Genomic DNA, 18039 nt, shown 5'->3' with positions numbered 1-18039 from the left:
TTGGTGTTAGGGTGTAAGAAGAAACTCACCCACCAGCCACTTTGTTAGGTACCACTGTTTGACTGCTTGTTAACAAAAATATCTAATCAACGAATCACATGGCAGCAACTCAATGCAATGTGGGCCAGTGGACATGGCAAAGACGAAGTACTTGTACTTTGTTATTTCCTACCTCTGCACAACACCAATGCCAAGTGGCTGGTGGACCTAAGAGGAGACCACAGCAACCTCCCAGAGCAATAGCCATTCAGCATTACAAAGGCAGACATCCGAAAGCAATTCTCTGGAGTGAAGACCTGGATAGCACTGGGATCTGACTTGATACGCGCCTACTGACTGAAGGAGCTAACGGCACTCCGTGGATGCCTGGCAGTACAAATGAGGGGGCTGCTAATAGGAGGTACTCATCCAGACTGACTAACACAGGGCAGAGCAATACATATCATCAAAGATTTCTATAGAGTACAACACCATCCAATGACTGACCGATTACCTGCCTCTCCCTCAGGCATCATCGCAACCAAGCTTAGTAGGCACAGGAATCAATACATGAGCACAGCTCAGAAAGTCATTGGGAATAACCCCAGTAAACCAAAGTACCAGCTCCTGGTTGCTAGAGCTGTAGACCAGGACTCCTGACCCAGTGTGTAGGTAGGTAGGTAGGTAGGTAGGTAGGTAGGTAGGTAGATAGGTAGATAGATAGATAGATAGATAGATAGATAGATAGATAGATAGATAGATAGATAGATAGATAGATAGATAGATAGATAGATAGATAGAGTTGTAAGATACCCATCTGGGATAATAAGCTGGGCAAAGGAGGAAATAGAAGCCACTGATGTCAAGACAAGAAAGCTCCTTACCATGCATGGAGGGTTTCACCCCAAATCCAGCACCCTGAGACTGTATGCTAAGTAGAAGGAAGGTGGCCGAGGACTAGTGAGTGTCAGAACCACTGTCCTAGATGAAAAGTACGAAGATCCATGAATACATCAGGAAGATGGCCACAAAGGATCAGGTGCTTAGTGAGTACCTCAGGCAGCAGAAACCTGAGGAGGAAGAACAGGAACCATCATGGAAGGACAGGCCTCTGCATGGCATGTACTACCAGCAGATAGAAGTGGCTGATATACAGTGTATCACAAAAGTGAGTACACCCCTCACATGTCTGCAGATATTTAAGTATAGCTTTTCATAGGACAACACTGAAAAAATGACACTTTGACACAATGAAAAGTAGTCTGTGTGCAGCTTATATAACATATAGCGCAACAATTTGTCTTTTAAGATCCTCAGAGAGTTCTTTGCCATGAAGTGTCATGTTGGAACTTTCAGTGACCAGTATGAGAGAGTGTGAGAGCTGTAGTACAAAATTGAATACACCTGCTCCCAATGCACACCTGAGACCTAGTAACACTAAAGAGTCACATGACATTTTGGAGGGGAAATGACAAGCAGTGCTCAATTTGGACATTTACAGGTGTAGTCTCTTAGGGGTGTACTCACTGTTGCTGCTGCTGGTTTAGACATTAATGGCTGTATATTGAGTTATTTTGAGGGAAGAATAAATTTACACTGTGTTACGGCTGCGTGCCGTGTTGTGTTGGTGTGCGTGGGATCGCAGTCTCTCTCTCTCTCACCCCAGCCCTGGCCAAACGCAAGGTGTGTCCACTACCGATTAAGGACACCTGGTATAAAGAGGTGGATGCGAGACGTGAAAAGGGTGAGAGGAAAAAGCGTGGCGAGGGCCAGGTGCAGCGGACAAGTGCTCGTGTGAGGGTTGTGTTACTCCTGGTGGGAGGGTGGCTTATCTGTTGGCCGACAACAGACGTGGTCTGGGGATCTGGAGAAATGGGTTTTCTTTGAGTGTTGTGTCCGTTTAGCGCTATTCTCGCTTTTAGCCCCTTACTGGGACAGGTAGCGTCTCCAGTTTGGAGAGTGTTGGGCTGGTTTTAGCTGTGTGGTGTTTTCCTATTTTTAAAGCGTATGTTGCTCCCTTGTCCCCTAGGCCCACGGGACGTAACACACTGTTATATAAGCTGCACACAGACTACTTTTCATTGTGTCAAAGTGTCATTTTGTAAGTGTAGTCCCATGAAAAGATATACTTAAATATCTGCAGAAATGTGAGGGGTGTACTCAGTTTTGTGATACACTGTAGAAAAATCCTAGCAATGGCTGGACAAAGCTGGACTGACAGACAGTATGGAGCTCTCGTCTCCGTCTGCATTCCCTCCTGACCCTGACCCTACCCACCATACTGCTATCCTGGCTTTATATGTGCAATATGCTTTTGCTGAGGTGTTTTTTGGAACCTCGTAAGGTGTTCATTATGAACACAGTATGAGATGATTTTTTTGAACCTACCTATCCCAGTGTATCTCTTTCTGTCTTTCTGCTAAAGGTAGCGCCGTTGAGAAACGGATGCATGACCTCAGACATCTGTCCCCCCCGTCTGTGTTGTGTTCTGTTAACTGCAATTTCCCCATTGTGGGACTAATAAAGGCATTCTTGATTCTTGATTCTTGATAAATTTGTGCCATAAATTTTATTCGAAAAAAAAAATTTGAAGCTGAAAAATTATTTTGAACCTGAAAAAAAATTTTAAACAGGAAAAAAAAAGTTTTGCAACTGAAAAAAAAGATGAGAAACTGGAAAAAAAAAATTTCAAAACTACTTTTCAGATTCAATTTTTTTTTTTTTTGCACTTTCAGATTTTTTTTTTCTCTTCATCTCTTTTTATTACCTGATCACTGCTAGCGCCCGCAGATGAAGACGAGGCTTCAGCTTTACTTTGAGAGCATGGAAAATCTCCAACACGGCCTTAAAATGCTGTGCAAATCTGTCAAGATCATATTTTTTCCTCTGAGATTTGAGTCATGTTTTCATAAGCTGCTTGTATCGGTGAAGCATGTTATCTTTCAAAAACCAATCACATACATATCCTCCTGAGACCCAGCAATGCATTTTTGTCCTCTGTGGAGTACATAGGTTTTTTGTTCATAACTCTGAAACTCTACATGCCACTGTGTTAAATCCTGTTGGTCCTTAGAGAGGACATCCTGGGCTTTCCAATGATATGACATGTGTGGGGGTGGGGCTTTTCTGGAATTTTCTTTCTGATTCTTCACAATGGCTGCCATCCCTGTGAGCACATTTTATCGAAAGAAGAAAGGTAAGTATATTATTTTCTAATTATGAGCTTTGTGAGTTTAATATTCAGATTGCTTCTAGTAAATGAACATCTAAGGAATAGTTAGGTGGATTTTCAGAGCAGTTTAATTATTTGTTGGGATAAAACATAACCTGTTTATGTGTGTCCTCCATAGAGGACATCAGGATTTGCTTTTTATTTTTTTAACCTGTTTTAATAGAAATCAGCTCACTGACTGAGGCAGAGAAAATCCTAAACAGGATTATTGATGGAGACTCAGACATAGATTTGTCAGATGAGGAGGACCAAGAGGGACAGATTGACGGTGATTTTGAGGTCGGGAGTTCAGAGGATGAGGCATCAAGTGAGGAAGAGGAGAGTGAAGTTGAGGATGCACGGGCCCGTCGCCCACTTTGGACCAAAACTAACACGTAGGCTTCTGAGACAAGAGTAGATAAGCTTAGACAGATAAGAGTATTTTTTTGGATGAACTATCACTTTTAGAGGACATAATTATTTAATGTATTTGTCTGTCTCTTAAGATTCCTGCCTGTGCTGGAAGACTCCGGAGAGGTTGTCTGTACTGCCCCAAACCGTGTAGACTGGCCACCATCAAAATACTTTGAGCAGTACATTGACAACAAAGTTTTTGAGGACATGTCCTTTTGCACAAACCAGAGACAGATTCAGGTGTCAGGCTCAAGTCTGAATACAACACCTGAGGAGATTAAGACCTGGTTTGGAGTCTCAGTGTACATGGCATGCCTTGGTTACCCAAAAATCAAAATGTATTGGGCCAAAAAAACAAGAGTGCCAATAGTTGCTGAGTCGATGACAAGGGATCGCTTTTTCAAGATCAGATGTTCTTTGAAAATCACTAATGATCTTGATGTAACTGAAGAAGAGAGGAAGCTCAATATGCTTTGGAGAGTCAGTCCACTTTTGAAGAAGGTGCAACAAGGTTGCCTAAACCTACCCAGGCCAGGAAATGTTTCCATTGATGAACAAATGATTCCCTTTACTGGTCGATGTCCAGTCCGTCAATTCGTTCCTGGCAAGCCAAATCCAACCGGATTGAAGGTGTTTGTTCTCGCTACTCCAACTGGAATTGTATTGGATTTTGAAGTCTACCAAGGAAAAAACACCTTTGTCGGCAGAGACACAGGACTTGGAATAGGAGCAAATGCAGTTCTTCGGTTGACTGAGTCCATTCCCAGGGGAACTCACCTGTACTTTGACAGGTATAAACGTCAATTGTGGTGCTGTTGATGATGATTCTCTGTAAACAAATGACACTTATTTTTTATTTTTTGTGTTTGTGTCTGTCTGTCTAGGTATTTCACCTCAATAAAACTACTGGATAAATTGCTAGAAATGGGTCTGCCTGCAAGTGGAACATTGATGAAAAATAGACTCCCAAAGGATTGTAACATTACATCTGATAAAGAGTTGTTGAAACAAGGAAGAGGCTCCTCTGTAATGGTGACAAGGAAACATCCTGAGCTGGCTGTGACAAAATGGGTTGACAATAAACCTGTACTCATGGCATCAACAGTGCATGGAATAGAGCCCCAGGATACCCGGACCAGATGGTCACTGAAAGACAAAAGGCATGTTCAAGTGTCCAGACCTGCAGTGGTGGCAGAGTACAACACCAACATGGGTGGGGTTGATATGTGTGATAGAATGCTTAGTTTTTATAGAATGGCTAACCGCACAAGGAAGTGGACTGTACGCACAATCCTACACTTCTTCGATCTGGCTATCACCAACTCCTGGTTACAGTATAAGGAAGACAGCCAAGCTTTGGCACGACCTATGAAGAAAACTCTCCAATACCATGACTTCAAACTGCTCTTAGGTGAGGAACTGATTGCCCAGGGGCAGTCAGGCCAACCTAATCCAATTGAATCTGATGCGTCGAATGATGAGGAGTACGTTCCATCACAGAAGAGAAGGAGGCCCCAGCCAGATAAGGAAGTGAGAAAGTATGGAGCTGTCCATTTGCCACAGATGATGGACAATCCTAATAGTTCCAGGTGCAGAGCAGAAGGGTGCACTGGAAAAACCTACATAAAGTGCATCAAATGCAACATGTACCTCTGCATCTCAAAGAAGAAGAACTGCTTTATGGACTACCACAAACCAAAACAGAACTAACACACCTGATTAAACTACACTAATCAGCTTGCTTTTGATAAGCTGAATGAGGTCCCTGGAAATCTGAACCACTGGCTTGAATGGTGTAGCCATTTGAAATTTACAGCACTAAAGATTGTCAGAGTTCAGAGGTAAATGTATGCCTCGAAATGTGTTCATATTTGCCACAAGAGAGTCCCGATGTCCTCTCCAAAGGACATACTCTAAAAAATAAATAAAAACATGTTTTGAAATTTTTTCAATTGTAGTGATGTTTTTTCACACCAAAGAGTCATGTAGTGTAAAAAAAATTGAAATTCAAAAACTTTTTTTTCTCTGGGTCTCAGGAGGTTATAGAATATCGATGATGCGTTAAAGACCTTTCCAGTTCCCACGGTCCTTGAATGCAACAGCTGGGACTATGTTGTTCAGCCACTGTGTTGAGCTGTCAGGTCATGATTCCACACCCCCCTCATCTGAGGCTCCGCCCCAACGCCAAAAGAGGGCCAAAAGTTTGAACTCGAAAAAAACAAATCTCAAAGTGCAAAAAAAAACCTTGAATCTGAAAAGTAGTTTTTAAAATTTTTTTTTTTTTTTTCCAGTTTCACATCTTTTTTTTTTTCAGTTTCAAATTTTGTTTCATTTTCAAACTTTTTTTTTTTCAGTTGCAAAACTTTTTTTTCCTGTTTAACTTTTTTTTCGGGTTCAAAAGAATTTTTCAGTTTCAATTTTTTTTTTTTTCAAACAAACTTTATGGCCCCAATTTAGCTCCATACTGTGGGACTTCCAGATACAGACAGACAAACTTGTGATGGCTAACCAACTGGACATAGTAGTAGTGGATAAACAAAGTGAGAAAGCAGTAGTGATAATTGCTGCAATAAGTGAAGGCAACATCAAGAAGAAAGAACACCAGAAGCTCGAAAAAAATACTAAGGGCTGAGAGAAGAGCTAGAAAGGATGCAGAAGGTGAAGGTAATTTTTGGTGGTTTTTGTGGTAATTGGAACACTCGGGGCAGTGACCCCCAAACTGCGAGAATGGCTCCAGCAGATTCTAGGAACGACATCCGAGGTCTCTGTCCAGAAGAGTGCAGTCCTGGAAATAGTTAAGATACTGCACAGGACCCTCAAACTCCCAGGCCTCTGGTAGAGGACCATAACTTGGAGGACAAAGACCGTCCATAGAGCGAGCTGGGATTTTTAAGCATAAAAAGAGCTTATGATTTACTGTTCCTACAAGTGCAATTAAAAGTGAATTAATATTTAAACTGATCACAATATCACATTTATTGCACATATATTTTTATTTTCTGCAATGTGGTGCATTAATGAACAAACTAACATACAATAAAAATACTCTTATTCATATTCTGATTGTGGGTAAATACTGCCAACATTCTATTATATATTATGCTCACTGTATTTTATATTGCATATCTTAAAAAAAAGTTATACATTGTTTTGAAGATATCAATTAACCATATATATTAAAAAATATATATTTTAAATATATAAAATTTTACTTTTTTATATTTTTTTTAATTATTGTGATCATAGCATTAATGGCATAATATTAAATGTATTACACATTTTGTATTTATTTGCACAATAATCAAAATTAATATACTAGCATATTTGCTATTAATATACTAAGAGGCACTACCGTTAAACACATCCAAAGTTATTGAAATACTGCACTAAAAGCCTGTACAATGCCTTTATATACTACAGTATACCTGAAATCTTTACTTATGTCTTCATTGTGTGTTTAAAGTGCTAATAGTCATTTATAATGTATTTAATGTAATTGCTTGTACAGGAAGTGAAATGGCAGAGGCAGAGCTAACAGGTGTTCAGATTGTCACATCACCTTACGCCATCCACTTCAAGAAAACGTCCAGATATTTCAAACCAGGATTGTCCTTCGATGTTGCGGTAATGTCAATTGCCTATTTTTGCATGTTTATAAAAATACAAGTATGGTCAATTGGTTTGAGATACATAAATGCTCACCTTTTAAATGCTCACTGGATCGCATCCTGAAAAATATGAATACGCACGTGCACACACACACACACACACACACACACACACACACACACACACACACACACACACACACACACACACACACAAATCTATTACAGATGTTTGCAGGCAACAGAAGACAGATTAAGGTTCCACTTAAAATGTTAGTTCTCAAGACAAAAATCATATTTTTTTTTTTATTCAGATGTACAACAACTAAAGATTTGTTTTTTAATTGCAGATTGAGGTTTTGAATCCTGATGGCACTCCTGCACAAGGTGTTCCAGTGGTGACTGATATAGGTAACGTGCGAGGCGTCACCGCAGCTAATGGCATGGCGAGGCTTACTATCAATACAGTGAATAATCGTCAACCATTGACAATCACAGTAAGTCATAAGACTTAATAGATGCACTTTTATTGTTAAACTGTCATTTGTTTGTCTCATAATCACCATTCTGTCTATCTACACTGTTGTTAATGCATTCTGGCTTATGACATAATTAAATAGAACCTTTGCACATAAAACAATATAATATTTCATGCAGGTTGAAGAATGCCAGCTCTGTATACAGACTGAATGAAGGGATGTGGGACAGGGAACTCTATTACTTATTTGACTGTCTGTTTTATTGTAGGCAAAGACCGATGATCCTCAACTTTCACTTGGAAGGCAAGCATCAGCCACCATGACTGCTCTCCCATACACTTCTCAAAGCAACAGTTACATCCACATAGGTATATACTTAAATAATATCAATGAGGTAGTGACATCTGAAAAAAACACATTTCTTAAGTCAGTTTTTTTTCTAAAGGGGTGGATACAGCTGAGATAAAACACGGGCAAAACATGAAAATAAACCTCCACCTCACCGGGCAGGAAAATGTGCAGCGAGACATCACATACTTGGTAAGACATGTTTTCCACATTAATGATTATGTATTTATCTTCTGGCAGCACATGTACTACAATATGTATACATATCAGATAAGTGCTGATGTTCAATTCTTTGCCTCTAGATCCTTAGCAGAGGGCAGCTTGTGAATTATGGCCGCTATAGGACAAGTGGTCAAATAATGATATCCATAATCATCACTGTTACTAAAGACTTGCTGCCATCTTTCCGCATCATCGCCTACTACCATCCAAATGATAATGAAGTGGTATCAGATTCTGTCTGGGTGGATGTAGAAGATTCCTGCATGGGTTCGGTGAGACACATAATAATGATGTAGCAGAGTTTAAGTGGGCAGGTTATACAGCTATGCGCCACAGTTTATGTTATCAGTATTTTTCAGACCTACACTAGTTGATTTAACAAGTATAAATCCACTTTTCTATCTTCCTTCAGCTTAAGCTTGAACCAGAAGGAGGTTCCAAAGTTTTTGAGCCTCGTAAAAGATTTATACTGAAAATCACAGGTGATCCAGAAGCCACAGTTGGATTGGTTGCAGTTGACAAAGGTGTCTACATCCTAAACAGTAAGCACCGTCTAACCCAGAAAAAGGTAATTCCTTTGTCCTTTCTTTACTTTTCAAAATAACTGAGAGAAGTTTAAGGCTCAGATGTTTTCAGGTTTATGGCAGTGGACTAACAACACAAGTTTAAATAGGTGGACATATGATAGAAGATTGGATCAAAAATCATAGGCAAAATTACCAGCCCACTCATAACAGAACCCTAAGCTTAGACTCCTGGCTTCTCTGTATGTATGACTTCCATACTGTAGGTTTGGGACACAGTGGAGAAGTATGACACTGGTTGCACACCAGGTGGAGGAAAAGATGGTATGAGTGTATTTTATGATGCTGGGCTGCTTTTTGAGTCCAACACAGCTTCTGGAACTCCTCAAAGACAAGGTGACTGCAATTTATTCTCAGATTTCACTTGTATTCCTTTGTTCTTATACAACCAGAACTGTTTAAGTCTAGTTTGTGTTCATTTCCAGAGCTGAAATGTCCCACCACCAGCAGAAGAAAAAGGGCCACTGATATGATGAATGCAACAACCAGTTTAGGTAAGATCAACAGTCACATACATTATCTTCTGTCATATGGTTCAGACTTTCCAGACAACTTGTTGTATTGTTAACTTTTTTAAACCTTGCATTTTTCATATATATTCAAATTAATATATATTTATGTGTATATTCAAAATTAAGTTGTAGTTTATTTGAGGCAAATTGATAGGTAGTGTTAACTTTAAAAACTATTTTTATTTATTTAATATATTTATTTATTTAATATATATATATATTTATATATAAAATATATATATTTATATATAAAATATATTTATTTATTTATTTAATTGCCCTATCTGCAACTTTCCTGTGTGCTCTGTTCTTCTTGCATGCAGTTTTACCAATGTAATTTCAATGTTTAATTTTCAATAATTAGTTTTTCGTAGCTCTGCGATTAAATATTTTTTAAAGCTTAGGGTGTAAAGGAGTCTCACTTTTTGGCTTTCTGCTATATACCACTTTCTCTACAGTGAATCAATATAAAACCAAACTGGAACGTGAGTGTTGTTTGCATGGCATTCGGAAAACCCCTGATTCAAATACCTGTGAGAGGCGCAGTTGGATCATCGATGATAAAACCTGTGCTGAGGCCTACCTGCACTGCTGCAAGGAAATGGAAAAGAGAAGAGCTGAAAAGGAGGAGGGGGGTCTCAAACTGGCTCGCAGTAAGAAACAGAAATAAGGGATGGAAGATGGTTACAGTCATACCCTTCACTATAAAGTAATAAAAATGCTAACATTTTAAAACTTCAGGTAAGGACGATGACAGCAGTTTTGTGGACACCAATGAAATTGTTTCACGAACCAAGTTCCCTGAAAGTTGGCTGTGGTCTGATATCAAACTGCCTGCTTGCCCTGAGCAGAACTCTAACTGGTTAGTGAGCTTAAATATATAATTGACATATAATAATAGTTTCATCTTTTAAAGTGTTGACACTTCTCTTTTCAGTGAAACAACATCACTTTCAAAAAATGTTCCACTGCAAGACTCAATCACAACCTGGCAGATCACTGGTATTAGTCTGTCAAAAACACATGGTGAGGACCAACTGACATAATTTGTCTTGTCTATAAACCAAAGAGCCAACCTACAGTTCATCTTATGGAGTCTCCTTTTCTCTTCTTTTTCTCTGTTTTTGTGTTTGTTTCATTATTGCTGTCTTTATTCCCTTTCTGGGGGGGGGGGGGGGGGGGGGGGGGTGAAGGTATCTGTGTGAGTGATCCATTAGAGGTATTTGTCCAGAAAAAATTCTTCATTGATCTGACTCTACCCTATTCGGCTGTTCGTGGAGAGCAGCTAGAAATAAAGACAGTCATCCACAACCACAGTCCTAATCCTTATACTGTAAGTCTGGGCCATTTGAGCAAGCCGACGCCACCATAATTATCATGAACCTGATCATATACTGTAATAATATATTCTGTAGCTTATGACAATAAGTATTTGAAATCCCTAAAGAAACCTTGAATTCTTTCACTTGTATTCAAGGTGCGTGTTGATCTGATTGAGGTGGAGCATGTGTGCAGCACAGCTTCTAGACGTGGGAAATATCGTCAAGAGATTAAAGTTGGAGCCAGAACTATACGCTCTGTACCCTTCATCATCATTCCTACAAAAGATGGACAATACCCCATTGAGGTCAAAGCAGCTGTTAAAGAGTCAGAAATCAGTGATGGAATTGTGAAGATGCTGCGAGTAGTGGTAAGAGAAACTTGAATTTGCTTAATAAATTACTTTATTAAATTGCCTAAACAGCATGTCCACCCTTTTTGCCATGGCTTTTCAAATCAGGTTGGGATCCAAACCTGAAACTGTCACACTGATGCTTGTTCTGTTCTATAGTGGAGGTCTTGCAGCTGCTCTTCCCCCTTCATACTTTTTTAGCATGTGTTTGTAAATGTGGGGGAAAAAGATATACTGCAAAGTATAAATCACTGCAGACTGAAATTACAATCTTCTTGTTATTAATGGTCCTGACCAAATGGAACTGAATTAAGATGCTTTTGAAAAGGAAAACAATGTAAACAACTACGGCAAAGTTTCGACCTCTACATTTGTTGCACACCAGGTAAAAAAGTTGTGACTACTGGTGTATTTCTACAACCTTGTTTTATTTTTCAGCCTGAAGGTGTATTGATAAAAACTTCTCAGACTGTAACTTTGGACCCCAAACACAGAGGTAAAGGTAAGTATCATTACTAAGTACCTGCAGTAAATAATAGTAATTAGAGTCTTTCCTTCTAAATACCTGGTTATTCATAGCCTGATGATGAACAGCTACATTTCTGTTTATTATTTGCAAATGTTACCAAAGCTCTTTCCACATTTTAGATGGCAGACAAGTGGAAATCCTCAACAGCAAGATTCCTGTGGTAGATTTTGTTCCAAACTCACCTACCAGCACTCAAATCTCACTGACAGGTACGATATATAATGCATTAGAGTTCCTGCAGTGATACCTCTGCATTACTGCTAAGCAACAGTACTGCAAGAGACAGTGGCATGAACAGGAAAAGAATTCATGGTTCCATTAATTACAGCAAGTTGTCCAGGTCCTGAAGCAGCAAAACAGACCCAGACCATCACACTACCACCACCACCATGTTTGACTATTGGTATTATGATGTCCTTTTTTATGAAATGTTGTGTTATGTTTACGCCTAACGTAACAGGATGCAAACCTTCCAAAAAATTAAACTTTTGCCTTGTCAGTACACAGAATATTTCCCCCAAAAGTCTTGAGGATCATCATTTGAAACTTTGTGTTCTTTTTGATCAGCAATGGTTTTCTCCTTGGAACTCCATTTTTGTCCAGTCTCTTTCTTATTGTTGAATTACAAACACTGACCTTGGTGAACCTAACTCCTGGTAAGGTTCACCACTGAACCTTACCAGGCGTTTTCTCCATTTGTAGTAATGGCTCTCACTGTGGTTCATTGGAGTCCCAAATATGCAAAACAAAGCACTCTGGAAGGGGCAAACATGTTTTCACAGCACTGTACCCAGTGAGGATCATGCTAATTATCAGCCTTGAAATGTTTACCTTACACATGATGATCCAGTCAAAAAACCAAACACTTCAAACATATTAATCAATTAAAGAATTCAAAGACTGGATCAGCTGATGACAAAATTATACAGTGAACCCTCGTTTATCGCGGGGGATACGTTCCAAAAATAACCCGTGATAGGCGAAATCCGCATAGTCAGCTTTATTTTTTACAGTTATTATACAGTACTATAGAACGAAACCAAAGATCAAAACCTGTTTTCAAGCCCAAGCATTTTTTTTAAGAAATAAAAATAGAAACGTTTTCTTACCAATAACTATGATAACTTTTTAGAAATACTGTAAAATAATAATTTTAATGGTCAACCAACAAGGTTGGACACATTGTGACTCACCGTATTTCACAGTTCCTCTAACTGTGCTTCTTTGTGCTGAGATCGGAGGAGATTGATTGACAGCCAATCAGGATGCAGAACACAGTGCGTGTTCATACACTGTTAAAAAAAAAGCATAAAAAACTGCACTAAAAAAATCCGCAAAACAGCGAGGCTGCGAAAGGTGAAGCGCGTTATAGCGAGGGTTCACTGTATTTTCAAAATAGTGTAAAAAAAACTAACAAAATGTAAGCAGTGTATATGGGATTATTTCTGCCAGCACCACTGGCAAAAGCTATGTGTTTTACCTTGTTCTTAACAGCAAATGATCACACTCGTTGTGGACTACTTTCAGGGGCACAGCAGAGAATTGTGCTAAAGAACACTATTAGTGGGGAATCCATGGATAGTCTGATCTATGAGCCTTCGGGATGTGGAGAGGAGAACATGATTCACATGACCCTAACAGTCATCGCAACCACATATTTGGACAAAGCCATTCTCTGGGAAGATGTGGACATTAACAAGCGCCGTGATGCCCTCCAGCACATCAGAACTGGTGAGTTAACACAATTGTTAGCACTGATATGAGAGACTTTGTGTAAGAACAAAAGGTAACTGACTTTGTCAGAAATAATATACCATGGTAAACAGTATAGTACAAAATCACCCAATTTAAAAATACTTTTCAAACTCACTTTCAGTAACCTTCAGCACAAAGTTTGAACAACAGTGAGTAAAATGTTTTGTTGTTGTTTTGTTTTATTTAGGGTACCACAACCAAATTCAATATAGTAAAAAAGATGGATCTTTTGCTAGGACTCAGGATCAACCCAGCAGCACCTGGTGAGGCCTACCGTACAGACAGTGATCCCTCCAGAGATCCCCACAATATGTGAAAATCCACAAAGTAGCAGTGTTGTATTTATTATGCATTTATTTTATTTATATATATTTTAAGGCTTTATAAACCATTCCCACACACCTATAAAACTTTTTCATGCTCTTACTACAACGTGAATGATGAAGATGATGAATAATGTAGCTGTGCAGTACTGATGGCGATGAAAGTGGTGCAGAATCTTCGCTCTCATCCGTAACTTCCATTTTTGCTAAAGGCATAGGCGTGTCTTATCTCTTCATCCGAGTGATGAACATAGTTGTGGGGTGTTATAGAAATACCTGTATACAGCAAAATCCTGCAATATAATGAAAACTCAGTGAAACAGAATTAGTAAATTAAAAAAAAAAAAATCTGCGATACAGTGAAGCCGCAATAAGTAAATCGCGATATAACGAGGGACCACTGTATGTACTATGTAAAGGTTTGCATCTCTTCTCACCAAGATTCTGATGATTTTATGTGTTTTTTTTTTTTAAATATTTGCCTTAAGCTAAAGTACTACATCCTCTCTTCTATTCTACTAGGCTGACAGCATATGTTGTCAAGGTGTTTGCCATGGCCAACAATCTAGTAGCAGTGCAAAGCGAAGTCATCTGTAACGCTGTCAGTTTTCTGATTCTGAACACACAGCAACCTGACGGCATGTTTAGAGAAGTTGGAAGTGTGTCCCACAAAGAGATTCTTGTACGTTTACTGATTTCATTAACACCCTTCATTTTAACACAGGATTGTATAAAAATAAACTGTGATGGCTGTAGTTTTACATGGATCAGCAAATATTGACTATAGTAAGGATAATAATAGTTTTGACATGCTTGTGTGTATTTACATGTACAGGGTGATGTGCTTGACACAGATTCAGATGCCTCCGTTACAGCGTTCTGTGTCATTTCTATGCAGGAGTCACGCACAATATGTGCTTCCACTGTTAATGTAAGTGTGACACGCAGTAGTCAAATACACCTGAAGCTCTGTCCATTGGTAGACTTGGTAACCTGTAAATTTCTGTCCTTCATTGTTTCCTTCTGTCCAGAATCTGCAAGTCAGCATAGACAAAGCAGTGGCCTACCTGGAGAGGCGTCTGCCAAGCTTAGTCAACCCTTATGCTGTGGCCATAGCATCATATGCCCTGGCCAACGAAAACAAAATGAACCGAGAGATCTTCTTTATGTTTTCTTCCCCAGGTGCTGTAACACAAAAATCCACAATCTAAAGACAGTAATGTTAAAATGGAAAAATGAATAGTACATCCAAAAAAATTGTCAACAACCACAATACAAATACTACAGCCAAATAGAGCCTCTCTCATGATGTTCATATCATGGTATACATGATACAATTCAATTCAATTCAATTTTATTTATATAGCGCCAAATCACAACAAACTGTCGCCTCAAGGCGCTTTGTATTGTGGGTAAAGACCCTACAATAATACAGAGAAAACCCAACAGTCAAAACGACCCCCTATGAGCAAGCACTTGGCGACAGTGGAAAGGAAAAACTCCCTTTTAACAGGAAGAAACCTCCAGCAGAACCAGGCTCAGAGAGGGGCAGTCATCTGCCGCGACCGGTTGGGCTGAGGGGAGAGAAAGACATGCTGTGGAAGAGAGCCAGAGATTAATATCAATTAATGATTAAATGCAGAGTGGAGTATAAACAAAGTAAATAAGGTGAATGAGAAACAGTGCATTATGTGAACCCCCCAGCAGACTAGGCCTATAGCAGCATAACTAAGGGATGGTTCAGGGTCACCTGATCCAGCCCTAACTATAAGCTTGATCATAAAGGAAAGTTTTAAGCCTAATCTTAAACATAGAGAGGGTGTCTGTCTCCCGAATCCAAGCTGGAAGCTGGTTCCACAGAAGAGGCGCCTGAAAGCTGAAGGCTCTGCCTCCCATTCTACTCTTAAGTATCCTAGGAACCACAAGTAAGCCAGCAGTCTGAGAGCGAAGTGCTCTGTTGGGGTGATATGGTACTATGAGGTCTTTGAGATAAGATGGTGCCTGATTATTCAAGACCTTGTATGTGAAGAGAAGAATTTTAAATTCTATTCTAGATTTAACAGGGAGCCAATGAAGAGAAGCCAATATGGGAGAAATATGCTCTCTCTTTCTAGTCCCTGTCAGTACTCTAGCTGCAGCATTTTGGATCAGCTGAAGGCTTTTCAGGGAGCTTTTAGGACAGCCTGATAATAATGAATTACAATAATCCAGCCTAGAAGTAATAAATGCATGAATGAGCTTTTCAGCATCACTCTGAGAAAGGATGTTTCTAATTTTAGAAATATTGCGCAAATGCAAAAAAGCGGTCCTACATATTTGTTTAATATGTGCATTGAAGGACATATCCTGGTCAAAAATGACTCCAAGATTTCTCACAGTGTTACTGGAGGCCAAAGTAATGCCATCCAGAGTAAGTATCTGGTTAGACACCATGTTTCTAAGATTTGTGGGGCCAAGAACAAGAATTTCAGTTTTATCTGAATTTAGAAGCAGGAAATTAGAGGTCATCCAGGCCTTAATATTTTTAAGACATTCCTGCAGTTTAACTAATTGATGTGTGTCATCTGGCTTCATTGATAGGTAAAGCTGAGTATCATCTGCATAACAATGAAAATTGATGCAGTGCTTTCTAATAATACTGCCTAAGGGAAGCATGTATAATGTAAATAAAACTGGTCCTAGCACAGAACCCTGTGGAACTCCATAATTAACCTTAGTGTGTGAAGAAGACTCCCCATTTACATGAACAAATTGGAGTCTATGAGATAAATATGATTCAAACCACTGCAGTACATGATACATTGTACCTTTTAGCTTGTTACAGATTGTAATAAATTTGAATGCTCCAGAAAAAGTCTTGTAATTCCATAGTTTGACTTAAGTGCACATTCTGGTTTGCCACAAATGCAGTATAGAGTGGCCCAGAGTGGCACATTTATCATCCATAAACTTTGTATACAATTCAAAATAAAGACAAATAGACAAATATTTGGATATCGAATTATGGCTTCACAACTTTTTTCTTTTGATCGTTTTCTGTTTTGTTTTCAATTAACTTGCAGAACTGCTTCACAAAATTTTGTCAGTTTAGAGTATGCTGTGAACTGAGATGTATCTGGTAAATATTACTGAAGCAGCAGGAAGGATTACATTTCTGTATTTCAGTCTTCCTTTTTCCTTCTAGCTAGCCTGCACCTTAGAAATATTTGTTTTCTTTTTGTAAAAGAACGTGCATTTTTCTATCAATAAAATACAACTTTATGTAACCCCTTTATGATATAACCTTATGAACCTCATGAAAGCATGCTTACAACCTAACTGTGTGAACACCGCTCTACTGATGCAAAATTGTCTTTGTGTTTTCCTCAGATTTGTCCCATTGGCCTACACCTGCAGGTCGTGTTTTCACAGTAGAGGCCACAGCTTATGCTCTGCTGGCTCTTGTCAAAGCCAAGGCAAGCATTTGTGTCATTGAGCAAAAATTATTTGCAGACATTTGATTGGATACAATAATACATTTTTTTTCTTGTGTTTTACTTGTACATGGATCCATAGTAAGTATAGAGCTGTAGTAATGACAGAGCGATAATGTTGACAAGCTATACAATGAAGCTTTGGGAAAGATGAGGAATCTCCATGGACTATGATGTTTGCAGATGACATTTTAAGCTGTAGTGAGAGTAGGGAGCAGGTGGAAGAGAGCCTGGAGAGGTGGAGGTATGCTCTGGAGTGATAATGAATGAAAGACAGTAGAAGCCAGACAGAATGCGTGTGTGTGCATGAACAGGAGACAAATGGAAAGGTGAAGATGCAAGTGGTGGAGATAAAGAAAGGTGATTTGTGACAAAGGGATATTAGCAAAAATGATGTGGGGGTGGGGGGTGGTGGTGGTTATAAGATGGTAGTAAGATGTGCCATGATTTAATGATTGGATATAGTGACATTGACAAAAAGACAGGAGGCTGAGCTGGAGGTGGCAGATTTGAAGATTTTTGCTGTGAGTGACCAGGAGGGACAGGTTTAGAAATGAGTATATTAGAGGAGCATCCTAAATTGAACGTTTTAGCGACAAAGTTAGAGAGGCAAGACTGAGATGGTTTGGACATTTACAGAAAAGGGATGGTAGATATATTGGACAAAAGATGTTGAATATGGAGCTGCTGGGTGGGGGGCACAGAGAAGATTTGTGGAAGTAGTGAAGGAGGATATGCTGAAGGTTGGTGTGACAGGACAACATACAAAGTATATGGTGAGATGGTGGCAGCTGAGGGAGCAGCCAGAAGAAGATTGCTTATACATGGAGTCAATAACTATAAATGGTGGAAACTATATTTTCATTATATAACAGCTTTGATGAGATTTTCTCTGTTTTCAGTGTAGTTTTTTTTTAATGCACTTGCACT

At 39.2% G+C, this 18039-nt stretch overlaps 2 protein-coding genes across 4 annotated transcripts in view; both read left to right on the top strand.

Annotated features, from left to right (window-relative positions):
* The window catches only part of LOC115779839 (complement C3-like), a 44129-nt gene that overhangs the window by 10403 nt on the left and 15687 nt on the right, over positions 1-18039 (top strand). For 2 of the 3 annotated variants that reach the window (XM_030729084.1, XM_030729900.1), the window contains 21 exons: positions 7113-7228; positions 7563-7709; positions 7960-8059; positions 8137-8231; positions 8342-8533; positions 8674-8829; positions 9052-9181; positions 9271-9339; positions 9816-10010; positions 10099-10219; positions 10295-10383; positions 10551-10690; positions 10835-11047; positions 11468-11531; positions 11678-11767; positions 13086-13289; positions 13501-13576; positions 14159-14318; positions 14472-14567; positions 14668-14818; positions 17006-17091. In XM_030729084.1, coding sequence (XP_030584944.1) covers positions 7113-7228; positions 7563-7709; positions 7960-8059; positions 8137-8231; positions 8342-8533; positions 8674-8829; positions 9052-9181; positions 9271-9339; positions 9816-10010; positions 10099-10219; positions 10295-10383; positions 10551-10690; positions 10835-11047; positions 11468-11531; positions 11678-11767; positions 13086-13289; positions 13501-13576; positions 14159-14318; positions 14472-14567; positions 14668-14818; positions 17006-17091 — 2690 coding nt within the window. Of the gene's footprint in view, positions 1-79; positions 401-7112; positions 7229-7562; positions 7710-7959; positions 8060-8136; positions 8232-8341; positions 8534-8673; positions 8830-9051; positions 9182-9270; positions 9340-9815; positions 10011-10098; positions 10220-10294; positions 10384-10550; positions 10691-10834; positions 11048-11467; positions 11532-11677; positions 11768-13085; positions 13290-13500; positions 13577-14158; positions 14319-14471; positions 14568-14667; positions 14819-17005; positions 17092-18039 lie in introns of those variants that run through there. The other variant, XM_030730654.1, reaches the window with a different exon arrangement.
* Positions 2998-5551, top strand: LOC115784000 (piggyBac transposable element-derived protein 3-like). The gene is made up of 4 exons (XM_030735419.1): positions 2998-3175; positions 3375-3585; positions 3697-4395; positions 4489-5551. The coding sequence occupies exons 1-4, from the start codon at positions 3133-3135 to the stop codon at positions 5312-5314; spliced, it is 1779 nt and encodes a 592-aa protein (XP_030591279.1). The 5' UTR covers positions 2998-3132; the 3' UTR covers positions 5315-5551.

The sequence above is a fragment of the Archocentrus centrarchus genome, chromosome 1, assembly GCF_007364275.1.
Source record: "Archocentrus centrarchus isolate MPI-CPG fArcCen1 chromosome 1, fArcCen1, whole genome shotgun sequence".
NCBI lineage: Eukaryota > Metazoa > Chordata > Actinopteri > Cichliformes > Cichlidae > Archocentrus > Archocentrus centrarchus.
The sequence above is the reverse complement of the archived record's forward strand: the minus strand, read 5'-3'. Positions and strand labels throughout refer to the sequence as shown.

Excerpts from the sequence above, each read along its gene's own strand:
- LOC115784000 (XM_030735419.1), top strand. The coding sequence starts at position 3,133 with ATGGCTGCCATCCCTGTGAGCACATTTTATCGAAAGAAGAAAG. Across the intron at positions 3,176-3,374 it reads ATTTTATCGAAAGAAGAAAG|AAATCAGCTCACTGACTGAG; the intron begins GTAAGTATATTA and ends CTGTTTTAATAG. Across the intron at positions 4,396-4,488 it reads ACTCACCTGTACTTTGACAG|GTATTTCACCTCAATAAAAC; the intron begins GTATAAACGTCA and ends CTGTCTGTCTAG.